This window comes from Sciurus vulgaris (genome assembly GCF_902686455.1).
Source record: "Sciurus vulgaris genome assembly, chromosome: 5".
Lineage (NCBI taxonomy): Eukaryota > Metazoa > Chordata > Mammalia > Rodentia > Sciuridae > Sciurus > Sciurus vulgaris.
Window position 1 is genome coordinate 42,816,997 of NC_136465.1, and position 26,917 is coordinate 42,843,913.

A 26,917-nucleotide genomic window follows, 5' to 3' on the forward strand; every position below is an offset into this window, starting at 1 on the left:
TCATGACTGTTGCCTCATGATCTCTCAATAGCTGCTTTGGACAGGAAGAAAAAAACATAGGGATGGGGTGGTTCCATATTTCTTAAGCTTGCATCTCATTGATTAGCTCCCAGTCATAGGGCTTTCTCTCTACCTTCAAGGGAGCCTGGGAAACTGAATGTTTTGACTTTTCTAGTACTCTCCTGTACTTAACAGGTATTTCGTGGTTTGTGCCCCAGAGAAGGTAAAAGTTATTTCTCAGAGGTCATCATTGGCCAATTTAAAAACGAAGGACAAATATTATTTAACAAGTCAAATCTTGCAACAGGCCTTTCTGTCTTTAAGTGAATTTCTTTAGTGATTATCTCTATAATTATTTTGAGTAAACTTTGAAGCTGCTGTTTCATAAATACTATTTAGAAAAATTGAAATATTTGACTTCGGTCACTTAAGTGAATGACTTTTTCATTATAAAATAATACATTGAGAAAAATGTTCTCAACTTTAAATGTGGCTTTTATATAATTAATATTTCTTTAGTGGTAGATAGGTGGTTATTCTGTCCATGTACTATTAAGGTGGTAGTGACTCAATTTCTACTCTTTATGTTTCTCTTGCTACAAAATATAGAAATCAATGAAGCTACTGTACATATTGCAGTTTGTTTGTAAAAAGATAAGATTTAATAATTTGCAGAACACAAAAGGACCAAGTTCAAGAATAACAGATAAAAGATGTAGCCTTCCATCACCTCTTCATTATCTTATGTGAATCCATATTCTTCTTTTGGACTTTCTTGAAAGCATTCTTGACAGTTTTCCTGGTCTCTTGCCATACAGATAGGCATTTAATAAGATCTTATAAATGGCATTATGCTATAAACATTGCCATAGACTGACAGAAGCCCCTGAGCTATGGTGGTCTTATTGCTATGATGTGAGAATCTGCCTTTCCTGATTACAGCATTCTACTTAAAAAGGCAGTTAAGTGTTAAATGACTTTTCATTCATTACAATATTTTGGTAAGTTTTTTAAAGTTAAAGATTGAAGTTGGGGATGGTGGTATACACCTGTAACCTCAGTGACTCAGGAGGCTAAAGGAGGAGGATTATAAGTTCAAGTCTAGTCTGAGCAATTTAGCAATACCCTAAGCAACTTAGTGGGACACTGTCCCAAAATTTTTTTTAAAAAATTAGAAGGGAGTGGGGATGTTGCTTAGTAGTAAAACACTCCTGAGTTCAGTCCCCAGTATGGTGGGTGGAGGGGAAGTTGAGATAGCCAGTACATCTTAATCTGACAGTTTTCAGAGAGCTAAAAAAGTTTTGCTGCACTGAGTTGTATTTTAGTGTATCTACATGCATATAAAAATGGAAATTAAACCATAGGTTAAGGTTTGGATTTAGATTCAAGAGTATAGCAGTGTTTTTCATCAGGTAACAATGGTAAGCTCTATATAGGAAATGCTAATTTAATTAGAACAATTGAAATATTTCAGTAGGTTGAGTTTTCATTAGTAGAGAATCACTCTGTATATAAAATAATACATATTATAGTTTTCTTTAGGTCTAATACATGTTTTGGAGATAAAATATTTTATTAATAGTATATACATATTGTTATCCTAGGTTAAAAAAAATAACAGATTTTTAAATGTATCTAATGTTGAGTATCATTTTTCTGTATGTGTCTTAGGTGGTACTTTGGTTTATTTTAGCACATTAGGATCCCTCCCAACTGAGCAATTTTATATAGCTTTGGGGAGAATTAAGGCCAATAGAGCTTTCTGGTGGATGCAAGGTTTGCCTTTATGCTGTTGCTCCCTGGTGACCTGAGATCTAGGCACGGACCTCTTAATTGGTTAGAATTTTGAGAATGTTGTTTTCTTTTTGTCATTGTTTTTGCATATTAGCTATTTTTTAATATTTTAGTTGTCAATGGACCTTTATTTTTTTGTTTTTATGTGGTGCTGAGATTCAAACCCAGTGCTTCACACATGCTAGGCAAGTACGCTATCACTGTGCTACAGCTACAGCCCTGTATGATAGCTATTTCTAATGTTGAATGTTTTAATTGGCTATTTTAATTTTGGCTCCTAAGATAGTCTGTTATCTTTAATACACAATAATGAGGTGGTGGTTTTTTTTTTTTTTTTTTTTTTTTTTTTTTTTAACACACTTTGGTGTATTGCAGGGGAATATTTTTCCCCATTGAGGTTATACATCTGTGTGTACCTTGGTTCAACCATGCTGCTTTTCTGGGGGTCCTGTTGCAAAAAACATGTCTGGGAGCATCTGTGTCTGTGGAGTTCTGACCCACAGGGTCTGGCATTGTGGTGACATCACCTGAGCTGACTAGCTCAGGTGAGAAAATCACATAAGAGATGGCACTTGAAATTATAATAAGTGCACTGGAGGTACCAACTGCAAGCAGAAAGATCTTGAAGACTTTCCTTCTTGCTTTGGGACCTGTTCCTACTAGTGATGATATTGTTTCCAGTACTGTGTTTATCTGTGTGTTAAATTTAAGAGGATCCTTTGTTGATGCATGTTGTTATTGCTGAAAAAAAAATTTTTTTTTTTTTTTTTTTTAATGCTTGGCGTGGCTGGGGACAGTGGTGCACACCTATAATCCCAGTGGCTCGGGAGGCTGAGGATTGTGAGCTCAAAACCAGGCTCAGCAATTTAGTGAGGGCCTAAGCAACTTAGCAAGACCCTGTCTCTAAATAAAATATTTAAAAAGGGCTGGGATATGGCTCAGTGGTTAAGAGCCTCTGTGTTCAATCCCCAGCACCATAAATAAATGAACAAATAAATAAATGAAAAATACTTGGCATAAACAAGCTTTATAATACTAATCAGGTTTTTAGGTATCTAATAAAATTGGTGAGTCAAAATGATCATTAAAACAAAGAACATAGGTGCATAAAAAGGTTACTGTTGGGGCTGGGGTTGTGGCTCAGTGGTAGAGCGCTTGCCTAGTATGTGTGAGGCCCTGGGTTCGATCTTCAGGACTGCGTATAAATAAATGAATAAAGTAAGGGTCCATCAACAACTAAAAATATGCTTTAAAAAGAAAGAAGGCTACTAAGAAAGAAGGGTGAGAAACCATAATCTGAATGATAATAAAGGGAAAAACCAGGATGGTGGCTACTATCATGAAACAGCAGTGTGCTAAACCATCATATGGTTCTCTTATTCTTTAACTTCCACTGTTTGCTAAGAAAAGACCTATTCAGTTTAATATTTAGTGTGAATAAATATAACTCAATATACTTGTTTCCTGATTTAAATTAAAATTCAGATTTTTTAAGTTAAAATGCATGTTTTTAATGAAATGGTTATATTATTGGAATGAAAATACTTTCACCTTTGGAATATTTAATGTTAATCTAAATTCCATTACCTGCACATTTCTCGTTTTCTGCCTTTATGATATGTTCTTTTAGGATTGAAACAAATCCAAAACAATCAACATAGCAAGATGAACTTTTATTTAGAAAGCCAACTATTGGAGGGAAGCAGTGCCTTCTTCCAGTACTTCTGAAGGAAATGAATTTGTGTTCTTTTGTAATTGCTAGTCTATTTTAGGTACACAAGAACATGAGAATCCAGCTTTCTTCCTGCCAAGCTACATAGAAAATACTTAAGATCAACTTTGGACTATTTGGGTTTCTCCCAAGAAAACTTTTACAAGCATAATTAACCCAAAACAGTAATTTTTATGTGAATTTGCCTTCTATTTTTTAATCTGTTTTTAACACAAAAACAACAACAAAAAAGTAAAACTGTTAAACCAATAATATAAGCTCATAGCAACAAATTCTGCCAATACAGAAAAGTAGAATTTTAAATGGTGATCTGGGGGTATAGCTGAGTGGTAGAGCACTTGCCTAGCATGCCCAACACCCAACACAGGAAAAAAAAAAAAAAAAAGAAAGAAAGAAAGAAAGAGAGAGAGGGAGAGGGAGAGAGAGAGAGAGAGAAAGAAAAAACTAAGGATTTTTAAAGTCCCCTTTCCCCACAGATTTTCTTGATTGGGTAATTTTAAAACTCTAAATACTATACTTTGCTGAACCTGAATTATTCCATAGTAAACAAATACCACACCAATCTAGGAATAGAAAAATATTACACATATCTCCTAAATGATGATTATGAACTTCTCAGAGTGAACAAATAATGAAAGGAACACTGGAAAGGTTTTGTATAAATTTAAACTAGTATTTATAACAATAATAATAAACATATTTTGATAGTGCTGTACAAGTTACTGTGGGTTTACTGTTAAATTGCTGCAACTTGAAAGAGAATCTTCATACTCATGGGTTAGAGGCAGTCTTCAGGAGAGTGGGAAACAAGGAGCCAGTTGCACCTTAGAAAAGTTATATGACTGCTGATTAAATTTGGAAAGCAGGTAAGATTAGAATAGACTGTTTTTAAACACTTGAACAAAGCGTAGAGAATGCCCTAACACCTTCTTCAACACATCCCACCCCAAACTCTTCCCCTCTCTGCCCTCGCCCTCATTCCTCTTGCTAATCTCCTCCTGATGTTATTTCCTAGCTGGAAACCTGTGACTCACCCTGGATGCCTCTTGATCCAGCTGGCCACGCAGTCCTCCTCTTCTCCCTCATGAGCAAATTCCTCTTCTCCTGCCTGCTCTCCCTACCGTAGACTCTGGAGTTTCTCTTATGGGCCTCCCTCCCAGCTTCTCTGCTTCTGGTCTTGTTCCCTCAGATCTTCCTTACCATGCCTCCAGGACCCTGCTCAGCATTGTTCTCTGTCTCCTACAAGATAAAACCTTGTATGGTGCACATGCTGTCTTGCCTGTTGATGTCTCCAGCAGTTTCATGTCACTTTAATTTTGGGATTGCTGCCTGAGTCGTGATACCAGGGCATCCTCTACGCCTTTGTGTTTGCTGATTTTACCCACCTGGAATGCCCTTACCCTGATTCTCCTCTGCTTATCTCTCTGCCAGATGTGCAAATGTCCGTAAAGACTATGCCCCTGGGAGCTCTGCCCCAGATCTAGGTGTCTCCCTGCTTGTGTTCCCACCACACCGTATAGATTAGTACTTAATTATCAAATCATGTTGCCACTATTGGTATATTTCTGTCTCTGCTAAACAGAACTTAATCTTGAGAGCAAGGAACAGTTTGTTAGGAGGGCATCCCATAGACACTTATAGAAAGAGCAGTAGATATTGGAGTTTCATATCTTGATACTTCCTCTTATTAGAAAACATTTTCCAGTAATTCCCATTTTAATGTTTCGTTCTCATGAAGAACCCCATGTTAAACACCTTTCATCAAATGCTAAGGAAACACTGATTGAAAGAAATTGTATGGGGGTGTCCTTATTGGGGCTTTTAGACTCATAGGTTCGGATTAAGGTAGAAAGAAGAGAATTGGCAGTCTGCTCAGGCTGGTAGAGATTCATGACCTACATCTTATTAGACAACACTGGTTTTAAATACACTACGTAGCAAAAGCACACATCACCCAGTGCCTGTCACCTGTGTACAACGAGGTTGATGTTTGATAGTTGAAGATGACACTCAGCAGGGTCTCAGGTACCTACCTGCGTCAGTCAGGTGCAGCACTGCCTCCCTGGCCCCCAAGGCACCAGGGCAGGGTCACCAGCACCTCATCAATGCTGTCATGCGGGGCTGAGGCTGTAGCTCAGTGGTAGAGTGCTTGCCTAGCACGTGTGAGGCACTGAGTTCGGATCGTTAGCACAGCATAAAAAACAAAGGCATTCTGTCCACCTACAACTACAATTTTTTTTTTAAATGCTGTCATGGTAGATTTTGGTAAATATTTGGTGAGCAAGTGAGTGGGTCAGTAAGTATAGAAGTAAAACTAGTTAACATTACTGAATCTTGCGTTTAGTGTTGTGTTTCTTGGAACCCAAGGCAAACTCTTAGTAGTCTTGATTCCAACATGATTTTAATAACTTGGAAAACCAGCAGATTCAGTACAAGTGTGGCTTGTTCAACTTTAGGATGGATGTGTCCTCAACTCCTTTATGACTTGTCTCACAAATATTTTTGTTCTTGAGATGGGAGTCTGTATACTGGGGTGATTTTGAGTCTGAAAAACTATTTTGCCCAACTACTTTCTTAAGAAGATGATAAATCAGTTCACTGGGTTAGTTTCACAGTTATTAAATTAAGGTTTCCGAGTTGAAAGAACAAAGATGGCAAAAAGTGTTATTATTCCACTGTTTCAATTGAGCAAATATCTTTGATTCAAGTGTTCTCCTGATGGAGGTTTCAGTTTTTATTAGAATGTATCCCTGTAAAGTTGGATCAGAAGTGATTGTGGTAATTGCCTTGTTGAGAGAAATCTGAATTGGTGTAGAAGTTAACATTTAATTTTAAGGTTTCTTATTAAATTGATTCTTTGAAATCAGAACATGTTCTGTTAGTAGATATAGTAAACAAAACAGCTTATTTTTTTAAATACAGTTGCATTATCAAAATATGTCCCGATAAATATGTAAGGGTGTGTAAGGATAGAAGGGCAAAGTTTGACTCATATTATGTGAGGGCAAAGTTTCGTTCATATTATGCTTAATTTCATGTAAATAACAGATCCTGTAGGATTTAAGGGAAACCCGTGGTTTTTTGGTATTATGAAATACCCTATTTATATGAGCCTTAGAGCTTTGAGCATCATCAGATATTTCTGCATCATCCCTGATCTTCAGTTGAACCAGGAGAGAGAAGGATATGCAAACTGGGTCATTCGGCTTCCTAGTGGTACAGTTTTGCCCTTAGGGAGCATAGTATGTGGAGCAGAAGATTGAGGTCACAACATGCTTTTCCAGCTCCAGGTAGAGGGCACTGTGGACAAATGAAGACATGTTCTCTTGGAATAATATGTCAGTGTATTCTTTCTTTCTTAATTAAAAATCTATTCCAGGTCACTAATAAAACCTGTGTTATTTAGATGCCTGTCTATTCCCCAAGGAAGCATTCTGAATAGATTATACCTTCTTGATGACTGAGTGTTAAACAAGGATTTAAGTGCTCCAAATTTATTTAACCATTTTTTAAAAAAATAATTACATTTACATTTTAATTTTTTAAAATAATATCTTTATTATATTGACTTATTTAATTTTTTTTAATGTGGTGCTGAGAATTGAACCTAGTGCCTCACACATGCAAGGCAAGTGCTCTACCACTGAGCCACAACCCCAGCCCCTACATTTGAATTTTATATTTAATTTTTGGGTAGGTAATACATTTACCCTATGGTTTAAAAGTTTAAAAAAAAAATGCTTTAGGACATCTTTTACCTCTCTGGTTCCTATTCCCTAACCTCAAAAGGTAAACATTTTAGTATGTATTCTGCAATATTTTTGTCATACATTTATAAGCAAAAAATCAAGAATCTTAGTATTTTCTCAAATGTTAATATTAAAAAGTTCTCAGATTTGTAAATAATTATCATCTGGCAGTTTTAAAACTGTTAAATAACATTTGAGAGAAATTCTAAAAAGAATCATTCAGGACTCAAGAAATAATAAAGCAATGTATCAAAAATAAATATAAGTGAGTAACATTGGGACACATAACAGTGACATCAGTCAGGAGAATGACATGTATCTAACCTGAATACACTAAAGTAATATTTTGTTTAGTTAATTGCATAAATTTTAATTTCTGTTTATATAATGTTATATCTACACCTAGTCCACTTTCCCAAGTGTGTGGAAGCAGAGACTTAAGAGGCCTGGATTCTGTCTCAATCTGTCCTCCAGAGGCTGTCTACACCTAGGGAAGTTCTTCCTTATTCATAAGCCTTCCCTTCCCTACCTAGGTTACTGGGAGGATCAAAAGGGAAGCCAGGGTGGTAGCAAACCCCGGAAGTCCCAGCTACTCAGGAAACTAAGATAGGAAGATTGCTTGAGTCCAGGAGTTTGAGGCCAACCTGGAAAACATCACGTTTTGAAATGGTTTCCCATTTCAAAAAAGAAAGGGAAAGTGAGAATATTAAACTAAACCCCAATGTAATTATTGTATATTATGTGGCAAATACAGTTTCTTCAATCTTTTAGGAAATGACATAAAATAAAGGAATACTAATTCCAGATATTTTGACCAATTGTTAAATATTTGGATTGTTTCATTTATATAGTGACTCTCTAATAATTTGTTCTTCTGAACTGTCATGACAGTATCAAGTTGGATATTTTCCCCATCTGCTAGGGATGTGGCAATTATTAAAAAGCAACTTAATAGCTATTACCAGTAAGGAGGCACAATGGCACATGCCAGTCCCAGGGACTGGGGAGGATAAGGCAGGAGGATTGCAAACTTGCGGTCAGCCCTAGCAACTTAGTTAGGCCCTGTCTCAAAATACAGAATAAAAAAGGCTGGGGATATAGCTCCATGGCAAAGCACCGTGGGTTAAATCCCCAGTACCAAAAAAAACAGACAAAACCTATTGCCAATAAAGAACAATGGGTAAAAAATTTCCCTTCTCTTCAAGTATTAATAAAACACAATATTTTAGTCATTTTAGAACTGAGGATTATTAAGTATTAATACAAATATGAGTTGTTTAAGCATGTATAAAAACCACAGGAAATAAGAGCCTTTTTTCTGTTTTATACTTGAAAAGTGTATTGAGTGTGCTTTGCCATTCGTTCTTGGAACATGAATATCAAGGTTTCTTTGTTTATTTTCCTTCAAACAATCACAGAAGTGGTTTGCTTCTCCTTGAAAAGTTGGAGAAAATAATCACTGGCGGCTAGAAGTTGTCTTAAGTTTGTTTACCACAAAATACAGATGCCACAAGGGAATGCCTGTCAGGATAAGGAAGCATCCTTATTTATTTGTCTTTTTTTCAGATTTAGACTCATTTTGATCATTTGGCCTGTTTATTACGAGAAGCTGAGCAGCTTGTTTCCTGTTTTTCCAATTCTGTTTGATTATTTAAAGTGACTGGGACATTTGGAATGGTTCCAAAACTGAACAGTTTTTCATTTAAAATAGTTATTCCCCCGGCACGGTGGCATAGGAAGTGAAGAATCACTTAGTGTGACATCTTAGGTGGATTTGTAGTGTTAGCAAGTGCTTTTAAAAAAATATTTCACCGGTTATGGCTGCTTGTCAGGGGAGAGGGGAGAACGAATTTGCATTTTGTAGAAAATGGAATAGTGTGGTCAACCACATATCTCTTCTTAGCAGTGAACTTAAGGGAGCAAAATGTGAGTAGATTTTCAATGTAAGTGCTGACTTATTAGAGACTCAGAAATTACACATCTGCAGTATAAATCTTTGAAATGACTGGGCTGTCAGCACGGAAAGGGTGAGGCATTTGTTCAAAATGTACAGGAGAAGGAAAGCTCTTTAAAGTCCAGTCATTTGTTTGTTTCTTTCAGCCTATGTGATCAGAATAGTAGTCGCTATCAGGTTTCTCTGCCAATTTAACTGGAAAATTGAAAACTCTGAAATCAACATTTTTTTAACACACAACTTTCATGTTTCTGGGTTGCTAGATGTATTTGTTTTATGTGCATAATTTTCTGCTCCAAATCTTTAAAAGTCAGAACTGAAGCCATAGTCTGTGTTTCCACATTCCAAACATTACATCTTTGGTCAACCCTGTTCTCATCCATATGTGTTCCTCATGTAATCATGACATCAATGCATTTCTGTGGCTTATCTAGTTGTTTTTGAGCCCATGTGGCGATGATTAAAAACGTTAACCTCACACATCCTTGTGCCTGTATTAATTCCTCTTGCAGTTGAAAAGGGCAGACAAAAGACTCCCCGGAGTTCCTGCATCCAGACACAGACATCTCCAGATGTGCTGTCCTCGGAAAAAACTCTCGAATTGGCCCAATATAAAACAAAATGTGAAAACCAGAGTGGATTCATCCTGCAGCTCAAGCAGCTTCTTTCCTGTGGAAACGTCAAGTTTGAAGCGTTGACAGTTGTGATCCAGCACCTCCTGTCTGAGGTAAGGATGTGTGCCCTCCACTCTGGGTGGTCTTGCTCAGTGAGGCAGGGGTGGGGCAAAATGGGGGAGGACTGGGGGTACATGCCCTTGAGAGTGTGATTGAGTTAATGAGTGGGAAGATCTGGTACAATTCTTCCAATTTTGCTTTTGTTTACCTAATTGATACCTGAGTTCTCCCTGAAATTTGGGATGAAAATATTTTCTTAGTACTTCCTTTTCTCCCCAGTCTCTTGATTAGAATGATGATATCAAAAAATATAATTGCCGGACGAATGATCTCACTGATAAGCGGATGAGGACATATAATGGGGGGAAGGAGGGGTTAGCGTTAGGGTTAGGGTTAGGTTAGTGTTAGGGATTAGGAGGGTGGTAAGAATGGAGGAAGGAAGGACTGTATAGAGGGAAAAGAGGGGTGGGAGGGGTGGGGGGGAAGGGGAAAAAATAACAGAATGAATCAAACAATATTGCCCTATGTAAATTTATGATTTTTTAATAAAAAAATAAAAATAAAAAATAAAATAATTTTTAAAAAAAGATAATTGCCTGTGGTACTCTTAAAGCATTAAGCTTTTTTCCCCCAGTTCATTTTTTTTTTTTTTTTGGTCTATATGCAGCTTTCCAAAATTACACTTAATTTAATGCTTTGAAAAATGAGGTTGACTATATTTATGGGTCAGATAACTCTTTTTGAGGTAACTCCCAGAATCATACCTGGAGACTCTTCAAAGTTTCTATCCATTCCTAAAATAGTCTGTGGTATGTCAGAAGCAAAGCAGATGTTCCTTATTTACTTATTGTTCCCTGATATTCTTACAGGGGTGTTAATTCAGGAACTGGTTAAAATTCATTAAGAAAACTAGGTTTAACTGAACATTTGCTACAGCAGACATAGCTCTTCAGATATGGGTACCTCCTTTATCAAAAGAAGAAAACTGTTCAATTTGGTTCTGTAGTGCAATTCAATGCAGCAAACCCATGATGATTTGATAAAGAGGCCACTGCGATGTGGATACCTACCCAGGGAGGGGAGACAGGTGAATAAGGTTTGGCCTGTGCCTTTGAAGAAGTACCACACTAGTTGACAGTTTAGACCAATATTTTGCAGTCTGAATATTTTACAGTTTTGTCTATATAACTATATTTGTTATACACAATATATAATATCCATAATATATTATGGTTATATAATATCCTTAAAATCTGTAGACAAAGCTACAAAATGTTATGTAGGATATGTGAGCTATGTGTGTGTGCATGTGTGTGTGAATATATATATATATATATATATATATATACGGATATCTATCTATATATATATATATATTGTGTGTATGTGTATATGTGTGTGTGTGTTGCTGGAGATCAAACCCAGGGCCTTGCACATGCTGATCAGGCACTCTACCTGAGCTACATTTCCAGCACTTTTGTGTGTGTGTGTGTGTGTGTGTGTGTATGTGTGTGTATGTCTGTATCTTTTCCCCCTGAGGAGGGGACATTTACCTAGTTTTTTTGCTTATAGTAGTATATAGTATTTTTGCTTCTCTTTAACATGTAAGGAAGGAACTGAAGAATTTGTTTATATAACCAAGTAGGATAAATTAGAAACTACATAGGGGACATTGAACTTTTTATTTAGAGATAAACCAAATGTTTTATTTTACTGTGTCCAGCCTTTACAGCACCATCTTCAACTCTCTGCTCTCCTTTACCTCCCACATGAAGTCAATCATTAGGTCCTATGAGCTCTCAACTTGGGTTTCTCCCCTTCATCCCATCTTTGCCATTCCTATCAATTGTTGTCCTTGTTCAGCCCCTGAACAACTAACTGTCCCCAGGGTTCTGATAGCAACTTCATAACCAGCCTTGCTGCTTGTAAGCTTTCTCCCAAACAACACTCACGACTTCACTGTTCTCCCCTCTAAGACCTATGCACATGTTCAGGACATTTTTTTTTTTAAATAGCATTCTCATGTCACCACCTGCATTTAATTTACACAGATTTGCTATGCCAACAACCAAAGTAAAAAACACAAATTAGGTGAAGAAGGCAATACTGTCTTCCTTAGTGGCCAGAAGCCCAGACGTGACTTGAGATGAGAGACAGGAGCCTGCTCTTCAGGCATCTTCTTAGGCCCTGAGTTTCAGTCCCTTATGGCATCAACAGTCTACGTTATATTCAATCTTAGTGTTTGAAGATACTTTTCTTCTCAGAAAATCTGGCTCTTTAAACACAAGTGCAATAATTTATTAGATGCTCACGTGTGGAAAGAACAAGTCCAACACTAGATTAAAAATTCACTGGATTGGACACACTGAGAGATGCTTTGATAGTCCACAGCATGAATGAGTTCCAAGAACACTTTTACCATACATGAATTTCACTCGCACCTTCATGTTGGTCCTAAAACCTTTGTAATTGTGACTCTGCTGAACCCAGCTCAGAGGTTCCCTCCATAGTGAAGACTCTCCTCAGCCTTGCAGTTCCCTTTCAGTCCGCCCTCTAGATTCCAGCAGCATTTCTTCTTCTCTTTCATTCTTTATAGTTTTCCAGTTAGTGCTTTTTTTCCTGCTTTTTAAGATAGGAAGCTCACTGAGAGCAGGATCTGTCTCTAGTTTGTTCTTAGGAACCCACCCAGCAGCTGTAATAGAGATAGTGTATTCGTGAATGGACTAATGACTAGAGAGGATGGAATCCCAGATGGAAGATACACAGGAAGTCTTTATGTAAATGTTCTTTGCTCCTTCTCTTTTCATAACCAGCAAATATTTATTGATTGCGTAATATGTACAGGTACTAAACAGTACAGGTATAAAGCAGTTGGAAAGAAAAGACATAGCCAGATGGAAAGTTAAGCAACTTAAAAAAATTCCCTTAACCCTTTAGAGTGTGTGTGCGCGCACGTGCATACACGTTTTGTGTGTGTATCTATAAATATGAATGTGTACATATATACATATATATAAATGTGTGTGCCCGTATGTGCACACTTTTATATCTTGCAATTACTGATCTTTTCTAAATGATTTTGAAACATAAGATTATGAGTAAAAATGGTTGAATATAGTGAGTTCCAGAACTATCCCTTATCCTTCTGTTGCAAGTGTATTTAACAGTGCAGACACATTTCTTTACACCTTCATTAGAAGTTCTAATAAATGTCTCATCATTCTGGATACTTACATCACAACTTTTCTTTCTCAGAATACACACCATTATCTTCACTTTGTTCCCATTCTTGGTTCATCCTGGAATGACTGGACAGTACCCTACCCTGATGGCCAAAGTCACTAACAGTGTGATGATAGTATTCCCAGTGTCTTTGTAAAAGGGTCTGTGTGGGTTTCTAGGTAAACGTAGACAATACTGAGTTCTCCTCCCCACAATCTATTATTTTTTTAAGTGCCTTCAAATATAACCTAGACTAGCAACTAAACAAAGGTGAATTTTTAGTGATCCTAGGAGTCTACTTTAAGTAAAATTGCCTCAGACCAAAAAAAAAGTAGCCATGCTGACAGATTCACTGTGTGACTCTTGGTGAGGTCAGACATGGCCACATCAGAGCTGTCTGATGTGACTTTTTTGTTTTTTCCTGTAAGATCCCATGCTGTTGATGCTACTCAGTAGCTTGCAGAATTCAGGAACACTGATGGGACCACAGCCAGACACTAAGTGCCTATGTCCCAGGGACCCCTAATTAAATTATGGTGAATCCATTTTTTTTCCTTGGAGCACTTCATATATTTAATGCACAAGGATAAAAGCATCTTTCTATCCTGATTCCCCCTTTACTCTTTTCCCACTGTGTGTATGTATGTGTGTGTGCACGCATGCGCACACAAAGAGAATCAAATAAACCTGTTATATGGACTATAAAGAGTTCATTAGCTAAGACACAAACACTGATCTGGAACATCTGAAGAAAAACAGTGAATCAGAATCTGACAAAATATATTTTATCATCTACAAGTAAAAGATGAATATATTCAAAGGGCAAGCTACCTGTGAAGTCAGGCAGAAATGAACTCATAGTTTGCATCTGCTATGGTATGGGCCCTGTGGTTGGCATTTCACATAAAGATTATATTTAAAGTCTTCAATTTCCTGTACTGCTTCCCCTCAGATGAGGTCATCTGCTTTGATTGATAACCAAAGAGTTGGGCCTGGACATTTTAGTTCCACCTAGGACCCAGGCACCACAAAGGCAGGGACAATGTCTTAAGTTTCTTACATTTTTTTCTTAAAGCATGCGCTATGAAAAATGCTTTGTTAATTGGTCCTGAGTAATAACTTGCCAACCAGTTCACAAACATAAATGGCCTGTTGAGGCATTTGGGGTAGGGGATCATGTCCCTGACTGACATTTAGCATTCCCTGAAGGTTTCTATGGGTCAGGTAAAGAAGGTTTCTATGGGTCAGGTAAAGAAGGCCAGGCATCCAGAGGGGGGGCTTCAACAAGATAATGGAGGTGAGGTGTGCTTCCATCATATACTGGTACATTGCTAATGACTTTCACAGAAGAGAAGCAGTGACAGGGGCTGGGTGGTTCAGGTGCAAGGTACACAGAATTCAGTTCCTGGGTTTTTTTGTTTGTTTGTTTGTTTGTTTGGTGCTAGAGATTGAACCCAGAGTCAGTGCTCTACTACTGAGCTTTACCCCTGTCCTGTTTTTTCTACTTCAGTCAATGAGAGCCTCTTTTGATCAAGGGAGTTGATATGCACAAAGACTATGGAATAATCATTTAGAAGCCCTCTGAAAGTAGAGCTGTCCTTCCCATAGTTGAGTACTGGGTTGGCAAGGATCAGGACTAGAGTGGAGGTATCACACAGGAAAAGCGCATCAGCCTCAAGACACATCATATGAAGGAAGAACTGACTGACTTTTGCACAGCCTCATTGAGACAGGAGAGGATCTTTTCTTGCCATTACTGTGGCAGAGTTTGGAAGACGTAAATGGCTTCTGAGACACCAAGGACAGGACAGTGGAGTGCAATGGAGTTGGGGAAATGTCCACACATGTACTGAAATTCCTTGTTCCCCAAGTCCCTTTAATAATGACCAGAAATATCACCTGGTGTGTATTTGGTAGAACATAATGGTTTCTACAGAATTGTTCTTTGAAATCATACTGTCTGTAATTTGGGTTTCCATACATTTGAGAAATGTTTTGATTTTCTTGCCATTCCTTCTCTCAGCTGTTATTGGCAAGTGAACTTTAAGCAAGTTCACTGACTGCTTCAGGATTACTTGTGGCATCTAGTAAAGCTGTCTTCTGATTTTCCTGTCACTTCAGGGACAAACTTACTGCTATTTATCTGAACTAGATTACTAAATAAAACTAAGGCAGAAATTAAGAGAAGAACATTATATGTATTTTTAAATTATTTCTTCCATTATTATCCTAGTTAATTGTCTGGAAAATTTACTTTTTTAAATTTATGGTGCTAGAGATTAAACCCATGCTAGGCAAGCCCTCTGCTACTGAGTTACACCCCCAGCCCTATTTATTATTTTTAAAATTTGGAATCACTGATTTGTTATTTCAAAACAATATCACATTTTTATTAAAAATCTGGCATTTAGGATGCCATTAAGGCTAGAATAAAATGTTTCTTTAGTCCTGGTCACTGTTCTCCATTCATAGGAGTATTAATTTCCTTAACTAAGTAGTGAGAGACTAGTGCAAAATAAAAGTGATAAAATGGACATGATCTCCAAATCTTGAATCAGCACACTCTAAACTTATATTGTGCACATGTGCAAAGAATGTAACAATAAATCCCACTATGTTTTTTAGTTGTAATGCATCAATAAAAAAAGAGGAAAAAAACCCTCAGTGGTTCATGTCCTAAGCAGTCAAATCAAATTTTGAGAGAAACACCATTCGTTTTACAACGTCATTTAAAATTCTACAACACAACATGCCTTCATTTGTTGCCCTTCGCCTAGTTCATAACCTCATTTAGTATATGGGTTTTGAGGAACAGGTTTCCCTTCTCTATTAGCAAGTGTGATAATCTAATGACCTCAATTAGAGAGGGGAGTAATGAGGCTCACAAATCTAAAAATAACTCCATTATCCATGCAGAGAGGGTCAGTTTTTGTTTCCACCATCCCAGCTGATATTTAAGTAAGTGGCAATCGATCAGTCTAATGTCTGGCTCTCGTTTTTCATAAATGAAGGGCTGTGGCTTTAAGTAATCGCAGACTGCTTGTGCCAAAGGCAGAAGCTGCAGTATCAGCTTCTGTGGGGAGAGAGGAGTCTAAGGCATACGGTAACCTGCAGGACGTTCAGGAAGGCCACCAGGGCCAATGGCGCTCCTCCTGGTAGAGCTTTGAATGTAGACAGACCCGACTGGTGGGTGGCCACCTGTGCACTTCTTGGACAGTGCAGGGGGTGGGGAGTTGGAGACAAGCTGGAAAATGGGCTGCCCCAGCAGCAAAATGTGCCTCTATTCTCCATGTGCTGCAACAAGGGTAATTAGTATTTGTTTATAGTGCTTTTCTGGAAGAATGTCAGGGAATACCGCAGAGGGTGTCTGGAATCGGGGAAATGCTTTGAATGACAAGCAACTTGTGCCTGCAAAGGCTGAATCTTATGATCTCTGCAGTACTGCAATCAAGATGCAGTGGGAGCTACCTCTGGGGCGATCCTAGTGAGGGTATTTTCACAGAGCTTGGAAATTGTACATCTTCCTTAGTTACGCTGTGATACCAGGGAATCTACCTTGTAAGGAACTGTGAATGATGACTGTATTCGTGTAAGTATGTGTGGATGTGTGATTGCTACGAGTTGTTGAGAACTTGAAAATTATTCTGTATCACAAAGTTGATCATTGCTTTTTTTTTTTTTAATGCTGAAACAGCTGCCTGTTTCCTTTGCTTCGTTTAACATCTCTTTAGAATTACAGTTGCCCCAAGATATAATAAGCCTTCAAAACTAGAGTGTAGCTGGATAAAATCAATGTCTTTAACTGATTTTTTGTTGTTGTAGCTTTGTAACAAACTTTTTTTTTGTCTTCCTTTCAGAAGTAAAGGATTGCCTTCGTCACAAAACTTTATTTGCGAGCATAGGACAAAGTACATATAAGTGCCTATGTTTAAAACATTAAATATTTATCTTAAACTGATTAGACCTTTATTGCCCTTGGAGAGGAGAATATGTTTTGTCCTAAGTACACTATGCATTAGCTGAAAGGCTGTACAAATCAGCCCAGAAGCAATGGATCTAAGCAAATATTTTTTAAATGAACAATTCAGTTCCTCAAAGGAAAGTTTTATTGGGACCTGAGAAAATACAGATTTTTGAAACACGGGTTTCCTTCACAACTAAGGGACATCCGTGTATTTTCTTAAACAACACATGCAATTAGCTGAAATGATTCACGTCTTGGCTTCCCGATCCTGGGTCTCATTTTCTTAGTGATAACAAATGTGTACCTTACTAAAAGGGACCCTCTTGAAAACATTAGTAATTTGATGTGTGTTTTCCACAGCGGGAGGAAGCACTGAAACAACACAAAACCCTATCTCAAGAACTCGTTAACCTCCGGGGAGAGCTAGGTAAGAGCCTTTTTTTTTTTTTTTTTTTTTTTTTTTTTTTTTGTGGTGGCGGTGGTACATTGTATGGGGTGAAGGAAAGTTTGGAGAATTTGGACTTCCTGTCTGCACTGTGGCTGGAGTTGCATGCTGGCGGCCGTCAGCTCTCCCACTCCAGTATCTGTGCAAACACTTACTGTCGACATTTCTTTTGAATCTTGGCAGCTTGACCTCAAGTTCACAGAATTCCTGGCACTGATCTCACTAAGCCTAGCAGGAGCCTCTGATGACCAAAGCATGTCTCTTGCTGAAGAGAGAGGGACAGAACAATCGTTTTTTTTTTTTAATTGCTTCAATTCCTGTTAAATAATTCCATCCTCTTTTTTCTTTTTCCGAACCCCTTTTCATATTAAAGAGCATTGGAGAAATCCCATCTGATAACAGCAATTACATTACACTTTCTAGGGGTGGCTTGTGAGTGGTGAGTATAAAGTTAAAAGGATGCTGCTCATCAGGACCATCCATCTGAAAAAGGCACATTCTATGCTGATCTTATGATTTGGACAGTGCTGAGGATGAATAATTGCCCAGCTCCGTAGGGAGCCATGCACTCCTAGGCTCCCCACGCACTCCTGCTGTTCACGGCAAGACTATTTTAGTTTAGGTCTGTCCTAGAGGTCCTCAGGGTTCCTGGGACAGAGACAACACTGCCTTTTCTACCTCAGCTACTGTGTTGGAGTGAGCTGGACTGCATAGGAGTCCCCTGTTTGTGGGAACTTCTCAGTCTAGAGAACTGGCTTCCTACTTTAGCACCAACCATGCCTGGAGTTGTCCATCCAAAGGCTGCCTTCCTTGCCCTTCACAGTTTTCTGTGTGTGCCAACAGTCTCCACTGGAAGCATGGGTAGGTGTGAGTATAAGTAATACAGAGGTAACAGCTAACAAGGCAAATTCTGCTTATCCAGTTCCAAGAGAATCTGCCTGTTTTTCTCTAGACAAGACCAGAGTGTAAGCATTCCCAATCTAATTTGCTAGACTGAAACTCACTTGAAACAACCCACTGTTACCACCCAAAGTCCAACCAGGGCAAGAATCCAAGGGCATTGCCAATGGGATCAATACTTGCTCTTCGTGTTACTTTTCTCTTTCCACCCTCCAAGAAGAGGGAGGCCAAACTCTTGGCTAGCTCTTTTGATTCATAATACCTGGCCAAGGCAATAGTCTTGACCTTGTTTTAGGCTATGGAAATGAAGGACCCTTTATGGGAAAGTAATTTTAAGACAAATGAAACTTCAGAACCCTGAAGACTTGACAGTTCTAGTTAAAGTATTCAGGGAAACCACAGCTGAGAGGTGTTCCAGCCTCAGGGACTTTGAGGGCTCCCTGTGGTGTTACCCAACTGCTGCCCTTTCGCTTACACAAATGACCAGCTTAATTTGCATTTGTGCCTTAAATAATGTAATGGATACAGAGTTAGAACATCAGGAAAGAGGCCTCGGTGTGTTTCAGCACTCATTGTACCCCAGTGACAGGAGAGCTGAGCCTACCTAGTGTTTCACATTTCAGCCTCTCTTCAAGGCAAGGCAGGAACAAGAACGGGACACTGTGCTCATTCACTCTGCTTGAATGGTGGCTTTTCTTTTTGACTTTTAGTGAATGGCACAACGAAGCAATTTAAACCGGGGTGAGTACTCGGCACCTCCAGTCAATCACAGTCAGGAAGTAGCCGTCCATTTGTACCCACTCTCACCTTCCATCTGTGATAGTGTGGGTGTGTCCTGGTGTGCTTTTCCTGCTGCTGCCGCTAGAGTGTCAGGATGCAGTGGGTAGCCTGGTCATATCTTTCTGTCACTCAAGGCTCCTCTCCGGCTATGTGCCATTGCTACTGTTGAATCCAGCAGAATTGCTCAAGTAGCAGCCTAAAATATTTTGGAAAGGGTTTGGTTCTGTCAGGGGAGAGAAGATTATCCCTTAAACACTCGTGATGAAACTGGCCAGGAAGAACATCTCAGCACATCCAGCTGGATCATTGGTTTTAGCCTGAACTGAGATGGAAAATGGTAGGTTTGCATAACACAGTTTAAAGCTCAGTTTTAAAATTTGAGGCAGTAGAGCACTGAGGACTGTATTGTTGTGTATCCTGCTTCAAATCCTTAGTAGCTGGATGACCTAGAGCAAGTCACATTCTATCCCTGCTGTCGCAGTTTCATTCTCTGTAAAATGGCAGTAGTGATTGTCTGCCCCAAGGGTGGTTGTGAGGATCACGTGGGGTAGTGATACATTGTGAAGTGTCTAGCACCAAGTGTTAACTGCCATTAAATAAAAGGTATTAAGATATATGCAGTTTTATGGGTGGGTAGTGATTGACCACATTTGCCATTTCGTAAGGGCATAAACCATACTGTGGAAAGGAATAGTAATTAGATGAAATGTATCATAAATACCTCAGGACAGGCTCCTTAGACACAAATGGAAGTGAGACCTGGCCACCCATCCTTTCCTGATGGTGGAGTTTGGTGTGTGGAGATAGTAGCCCAGGTTTTTGTCCTTTCACTCCTATTTACACGTTACCTGACTTCTTTGAGTATAGATTCTTTGTTGGTGATATGAAAGTCTATATTTTGCTGGACTGTTGAGGAGCATGAATAAAATAGTAATATGTGAGAAGCAATGGCATAGTACCTGGCCCATGGCAGGAGATGCCAGGAGAGCTGTCATCATCCTCATCATCCCAGCATCCACCTTTCCCTCCAGAATGATGTGGGGTCATTTTTCTTTACCTTCTCTATGAAAACTGAGACCAGTTTCCCAAACTACTAAGCACTGCAGAGAATGAAAGACAACCCTTAAGTCAGAGGCACCAAAACCCAAGTAGAGCTGTGCTTTTGACCTTGAGAATCTGACAGGCTCATTTTGTCCCCACCATTGACTTTCTCATGGCCATCTCACGCATGCACTCTGCCAAGCTAGGGCAGCTTCCCTCGACTGCAGCCTCCATGTTTCTGCCATCTGAGCCACACACCCTCGTGGAAGGATTTGCTATTTGCTTCTGCAATAACTCTTCAGAAAAGCCCAGAAAAAACCATGGGGCTTCCCTCACTCCAGTGATCCCTTGATATTTAACACTGATATATCTGCTCTATCTTGTATTTCCCTGTTATCTTCAGACAGTAAAGCTCTAAATGGCAGAGATTCTTCCCTGCTTCCTGTGTGGGGGGAGGAGGATTATAATGTGCTTCCCATTTTCCTGAGTAATTGATAAATATTTATTGGCATTTGAGGTTTTAAAGTTCCTTTTTTTTTTTCAATTTAAGAACCTTGTACGAAAAGAAAATTTTTAAGCAAGAAGCAAATAGCCCTTAGCTCCACTATCCAGATGTAACTTTTATATTTGCATAGTTCCTTGTCTTTGTTTATAGGAATACGTACAACTTTGTGCTCTGATTTTTAAATTTAGGTATAATTTACATACAGCGACATTCCTATTCCATTGGGTTTTTAAAATTTTTTCTTTTTTAGTTGTTGATGAACCTTTATTTATTTATTTATATGTGGTGCTGAGAATCGAACCCAGTGCCTCACACATGCTAGGCAAGCGCTCCACCACTGAGCCCAACCCCAGCCCATCCATCGGTTTTGATATACATATTATCAGAAAACCTATACCCTTTTCAAGACATAGAACATTTCTGGGATCCCAGGAAATCTCTTGTGCTCTATTCAGGGATATCTCTCCATCCTTCAGAAGCAAACACAGATTTTTATCAACATGGGTTATTAGTTGTGTCTATTCTAGAACTTCGTGTAAATGGAAATTCGCAGTATGTTCATGTCAGGCTTCTTTCACACAGTATGATGTTTTAACGTTGCATCCTTTTTACTGTATATATCCTCTGATCTTTTTAACTTAACAGGTCCATTTTGCCTGATAGCCTGCATTATGGAAAAATCTGTCAAGTGGATTTAGCATAGATTCACGTACCTCTTAAATAGCATTGTAGCCGGTGGATTTTCTCATCAATTCCCCTGGCTTCACCTCTCTGCTCTACAACCATGACTCACAGGTGTATTTTCCTAGTCCTCTCCTTCCTAAGCTGCCGGTGTGTTCTTCTTCCTTCAGGGCTGCCTCCAGGTGAGCCAGTCCTCAGTGGTTAAACCTTCTTCGGCTTCCTGATCCTCTGCAGTCTCCCCTCGTTCAGACCCATCCCTTAGTCTGTCCCTCAGCCTGTGGTGGCATTCCTGATTCACTTCCCACCCAAGCCGACGACTGATCACATTCCTTTTCCCGTCCTCTATCTGCGTGGCAGTCTATGTCCCAAGTACCACTGAAACCATTCTTCCCCAGCATGCTGGTCGCCACTGCTCTAATATAAGCTCCATGATTTCTTACCTTGAAGGTATTGCAGCGGCCGCCTAATAGGTCACCTTGCTCCTCGGCCCCTACCCTTTCCCCCCATGCTGTCAATACTGTACTTACAAATCTGACCTGTGTCGTCTACTGGACATTTTTAACAAATAAGTGGCTGTTTTGGCTCCAGGAAAAGGTCCAGACCTACCGAAGCACACCACCAGCCTGGCTCCACGACTGAGTGCTCTTTTCCTTGCTTCACACCTCCTTCCCTGGCCCCAGCCTGTGTTCACTCAACCTCCATCTACTGCTCCTGCCTGTTATCCTCTCTGCCTGCAGCGCTCTCTCTTTCTGCCACCCTTCTATTCTTGTCTCTTCGTTTACTCATGTTAGTCCCAGCTAAAATACCTTGTCTTCAGGGGAGTTTCACCCAGATCTTTTAAGCTAGTAATTTCACTGTTCCTGTGCCCTTCAAGGTACTGTATTCCACTCTGCTCTCCTGCCATCCAGAACTATGAGCTCTTCAAAGCCAAGGTCAATATCTCCTTCATTTTTTTTTTTTTTTTTTTTTTAATGTTGTAGTTCTGGACCTTGTACCTGGCCCATACCCAGTACATACACCATAGTGAATGAGTGGATTTAGCTACTGCGGATGGGAGCTTGGGAAAGGGGGTTTTCTCCTGGTGGTACACAAATATTTGATGGGTTTTGTACACAAATGTTTTCCTATGAACTGGGTGTTTTTTTTTTTTTTAAGTATTTTTTTAGTTGTCGATGGATATTTTTATTTTACTGATTTATATGCGGTGCTGAGAATTGAACCCATGGCCTCACATGTGCCAGGCAAGTGCTCTACCCCTGAGCCACAACTCCAGCCCCTAAGAACTGTTTTGAGAACATTTCTGTCTTTAGAAATGAATAATAATAATAATAATAATAATGATAATAATGTAAAATATAACTTTCTTGGACACAAATTGTGTCTGATGATCCCAGTTAATTAGCAGATCATTTTTAAATACTTTAATTTAATGGTCTACATCCGCAGCAGACATTTTGCCTCAGAGAGAGGGTAAATGTGTCGTCTGATTCTAGAGCCACGTTGAATGAAAAATGGTGTATAGAGGGCCATCATTGTGATCTGTTGGGGGTTCATGTTGCTCTTTATTAATGTCGATCCTTGGGATCACACGTTTTAAAATATGTCAATAGAGAAAGGTATTTTGTATTCAAAATTATTTTTTCAGCCATAAGAACAATCAGCTTAACCTACTCTCATATCATTTTATATTTGTCCTGCTTGTTTCTATTTTCATGAACCAAATGGGGTTTTAACCCTTAGTTCACTAAATGCTTCTGTAATTCCCATTATATGTAAAAGATTAGTTAATTTTGCCCGTAAAAATTATGAGATGGGTATGACAGTAACATTTATTATTTATTCTTAACAAACAATGTTTAGCTATAAGTAGTTTTCATTTTATAAAGAAAGAAAAAAGAAATTGAAGCTCAAAAGTGAAGGCTTTTACGCCAGATTGCTTAGAAGTAAAGACCTTGGATTAAAAACCCAAGTAGATCACCAATTTCCTGTGAATCACAGCAGGAAAAGCTTTATAAACAACATTGGAAAATTGTTTGAAATAAACATGAGTTTGCATTGAAAACTATTTTTGAAACTCTTCTGATGGAAAGTTTAAGAAGTACAGTATTATTAAATTAGAATGTCTTGTTATCTGCTTTTAAAAAGTAACTTGTCAAGAGTAGTGAACAGATCAACACTTACCCAGTGTTCCTGAATTTCAGACTAACTCACACCCCATGGAATGTGTTAATTTTTTCCAGTTCTGGCTATAATTTTGGTTTAACAAGGCTGTGCACTTAACGTAACTTAAAAACTCTTCATGTGGCTAAGTCAGTTTCTGAGTTACAAAATTCCAGAAGTGATTTTTTTTTTAAGTAGCATTAATGAAATGTCTATCAGAAAAATGAAAACAGTGTACACCAAGCAGAGCACTTTATCTGAGTTGTTTGAAGATGGAGTTGATAGACACCTCAAATTGAACTCATTCTTACCTATATCTGTCCTAAATTTGGGCTTTGACCAGCTGTATTTGTAAGTAAAAAGCCATGTTCTTTCACCTGCAGTGATGTAAAATGTTACCACTGGTGTCTGTTTTTCAAAGCCTGTTGAGTGTTCCTCTTTGTTCTTGTTCTTGTCTTAACTCCAGACTCTCACTTTCGATTTGCCTAATTTAGCATCATTTGTCTAGAGCTGTTCTCAAACTGCATTGTGTAATGAGATAGACCTGGTTAAATGAGACTCCCAGTTCTCACGCCCATTGATTCTGACTCAGTGGACTTGGGTTGGTGCCCAGGAATCTGTGTAATTACCCAGTTGATTTTGACACGGGTGCTCCCAGGCCTATACTTTGACAATACACTAGCTATCTAGAAAGTTTTTTTTTTTTTTTATTAATGTTAAAATATTTTTTAAAATCAAGTAAGCATAGTAAGAGTGATATCACCTCACTCAAACTGAATTGAGTCCATTCCTGTCAACAGGCTTCCAGATTTCATGCATGATGCAGACTTTTACCAGTTCTGATTACCCTTGCACCCTAAAAATGATTCCTCGGGGAGGAGGAGAGGCAGAGGTGCTAGTGACTGACTTGAAATCACCTTTTTATTAACACTAAATTAATTCTCTTGATTGAAGCGTGGTTTCTTCAAAGTCGAACTCCTCTTCAGGCCGGCACTGTGGAGCACATTGCCAGTTTCCAAGCCATGCTTTGGTCTGGGATCCACTTTCATTCCTAGATGTTTTCATTTGCACATGGGAGATCTGCTGTTGTGAAAAGAAGAGCATCTGTTTTGCAACCCGTCAGCCACCGAATGAGCTAAAAACCAGCAAAGCCTTTTCAGTCTTGTCTTCAGGGGTGGGAGGAAGAGCTCTGGCAGGAAGATTCTGCAGGCTGTGTGGAGGCCCAGCTGGCCCTGTGTCAGGAGGTGGATGATAGGCTGGCGGACTGGGCCAGACCATCACCCGCCTGCCAGTAAGGCTTTGTCAGGACTAATCGGAGTAGGGGGAGGGAGAAGAAAAAAAAAAAGATCATTTTTAACCTGACAATCTTTCAGTCTTTCAGCACCTCCCCAAGATAAAGAAGCCCTAATTCCCTGAGGTGTCCATTCTTGGTCTGAGTTAACTTCTTTCTTCTGCATCTCAGGTTGGGGAAATAGTGTGTCAGATCTTGTTTGGTGTTTTGTGCTGTAGAACTCGAAGACTTGAGTTCTCCACCCAAGTCTGCCATCAGCTCCCTCTTTGGTAAAATAAGATTTGTGGTAATAGCTATTTATCAACTCAAATCATTATTATATGAAAAAATTAACCTGAGAGCTCTTTGTAAAGTCTGAACTGAGTTTTAAAGGTAGAGGGGTCTTATTTATGGGAGAGTTGATTTGATAATACAGACATCTTATAAAAATCGATTCCTTATAATTTATGATCAGTTGAAGACTTTGAATGTAATGCCCAAGAGCAATGAGAAAACCATTTGCAGCTAAATCTAAAATTTGCAAAAAGACCCTTGTCTTCCACGTGTCTGCCAGATTTCTTGGTCAGGTGAAGGAAAAAAAAAAAAAAAGTATCTTCAGGGAAGCAAAACCTGGAGCTCTTGTGAATTAGGTATGATTCCACAGACAGTCTGTGAAGACTTTCTACAAAGTTTAACAGTAACTAGGTATTTCACTTTCTTCTCAATAAGCTATAAGGTTGACAGAACAGATGGCATTTATTCTTACCTTGCTAATCAGTTCCTGGAAGCCCAGGAAGTCAGAAAAGCCTGTATGTCAGGTAGTCTAGGCCTCACCCTTTGTTCTTCTACAGAAGACTGCCTTCCCACAAAGTATCAGTTTGCTTTTCAAATAGCGCTTTTTGGCCTATAATCCCAGTGTCTCAGCAGAGTGAGGTAGGAGGATCATGAGTTCAAAGCCAGCCTCAGTAATTTTGTGAGGCCCTAAGTAATTCAGTGAGACTCTGTTTGTAAATAAAATATTTTTAAAGGGCTGGGGACGTGGCTTAGTGGTTAAGCACCTATAGGTTCAATCGCTGGTACCCGCCCCCCCATCCCGAAAAAAGTGCTTATTGGATACTTTGATGAATATTACTACCTACAGTTTTATGACTGTACCCTGCTGTAAGAGAGTCACTAACATCATTGCTGACCCTGGAAGGGTCAGTAGAATTTCTTTTCATAGTACAATGTTATAAAGTAATCACACTACTGCAGGAAGGTAGTAGTATCTCTGTTCTTGGTTCTGAAGGTAGGACAAAGTGTACTGAGAATTACACTGACCGTGTGCTGTTTGAGAAAGGAGTGAAGGAGACCAGAACTAAGAGCAGGTGGCTTGTTTCCCAGGCAGCCAAAGAGATTGAGAGAGGGATCCAAAGCAGGCCAGCAGAGTTGGACCCAGGCATCTCACTTTCCTCCTGGGTGGTGCAGAGAAGAGCTCAGTGGGCTTACCAGGACCTATGGAAGGTGTGCATCTGCAGTTGGAGAATAAGTCAAAATCTCGTTTTCCTGTTTGTCTCTTTTCTAGCTTACGTAGCACTTTGACAATTTGCCTTACCTTCCATGTGAACCTCCTCCCCACCATTTACTTTTCCTACTATTTCTTATACTTTAGGTCTGATTTACCAAACAAACAAACAAAAAATTCACCAAAATTAGGAAAATTCTATTGTGGATAATGTCAAGAGCAACCGTAGTCGCTAAAGGTTTGAGATGGAGGTACACTACTACACTAGCTCCCTGTCATCTGTGGTGGGCATACATGCATATTTACCTTTCTTTGAAATCCAAACAAGAAAGATGCCTCTTTAACTGTTAAGGAATCCCAAGCATGTCTTTGAGGACCCTCCAAACACATTTGAATCAGCTAGAAATAACTCAGTAACGTTTATCACACTCTCAAGTCGGGCACAGGGCCAGGCACGTCATGTGTTAGCCTATTTAATCCCACAAGGGAAACACTGGTATTACCTCCATTTAAGAGATGAGGAAATGTAGGCTTGAAAAGTT

General features: G+C 39.0%; 1 protein-coding gene and 1 long non-coding RNA gene across 2 annotated transcripts in view; both read left to right on the forward strand.

Moving 5' to 3' along the window:
• The window catches only part of MTUS1 (microtubule associated scaffold protein 1), a 150,092-nt gene that overhangs the window by 107,912 nt on the left and 15,263 nt on the right, over positions 1–26,917 (forward strand). The window contains 2 exon segments of the mRNA XM_079142739.1: positions 9,742–9,956; positions 17,450–17,516. Coding sequence (XP_078998865.1) covers positions 9,742–9,956; positions 17,450–17,516 — 282 coding nt within the window.
• Positions 1,931–3,919, forward strand: LOC306662723. The gene is made up of 2 exons (XR_013764213.1): positions 1,931–2,956; positions 3,018–3,919. It is a non-coding gene; the product is annotated as an uncharacterized lncRNA (long non-coding RNA).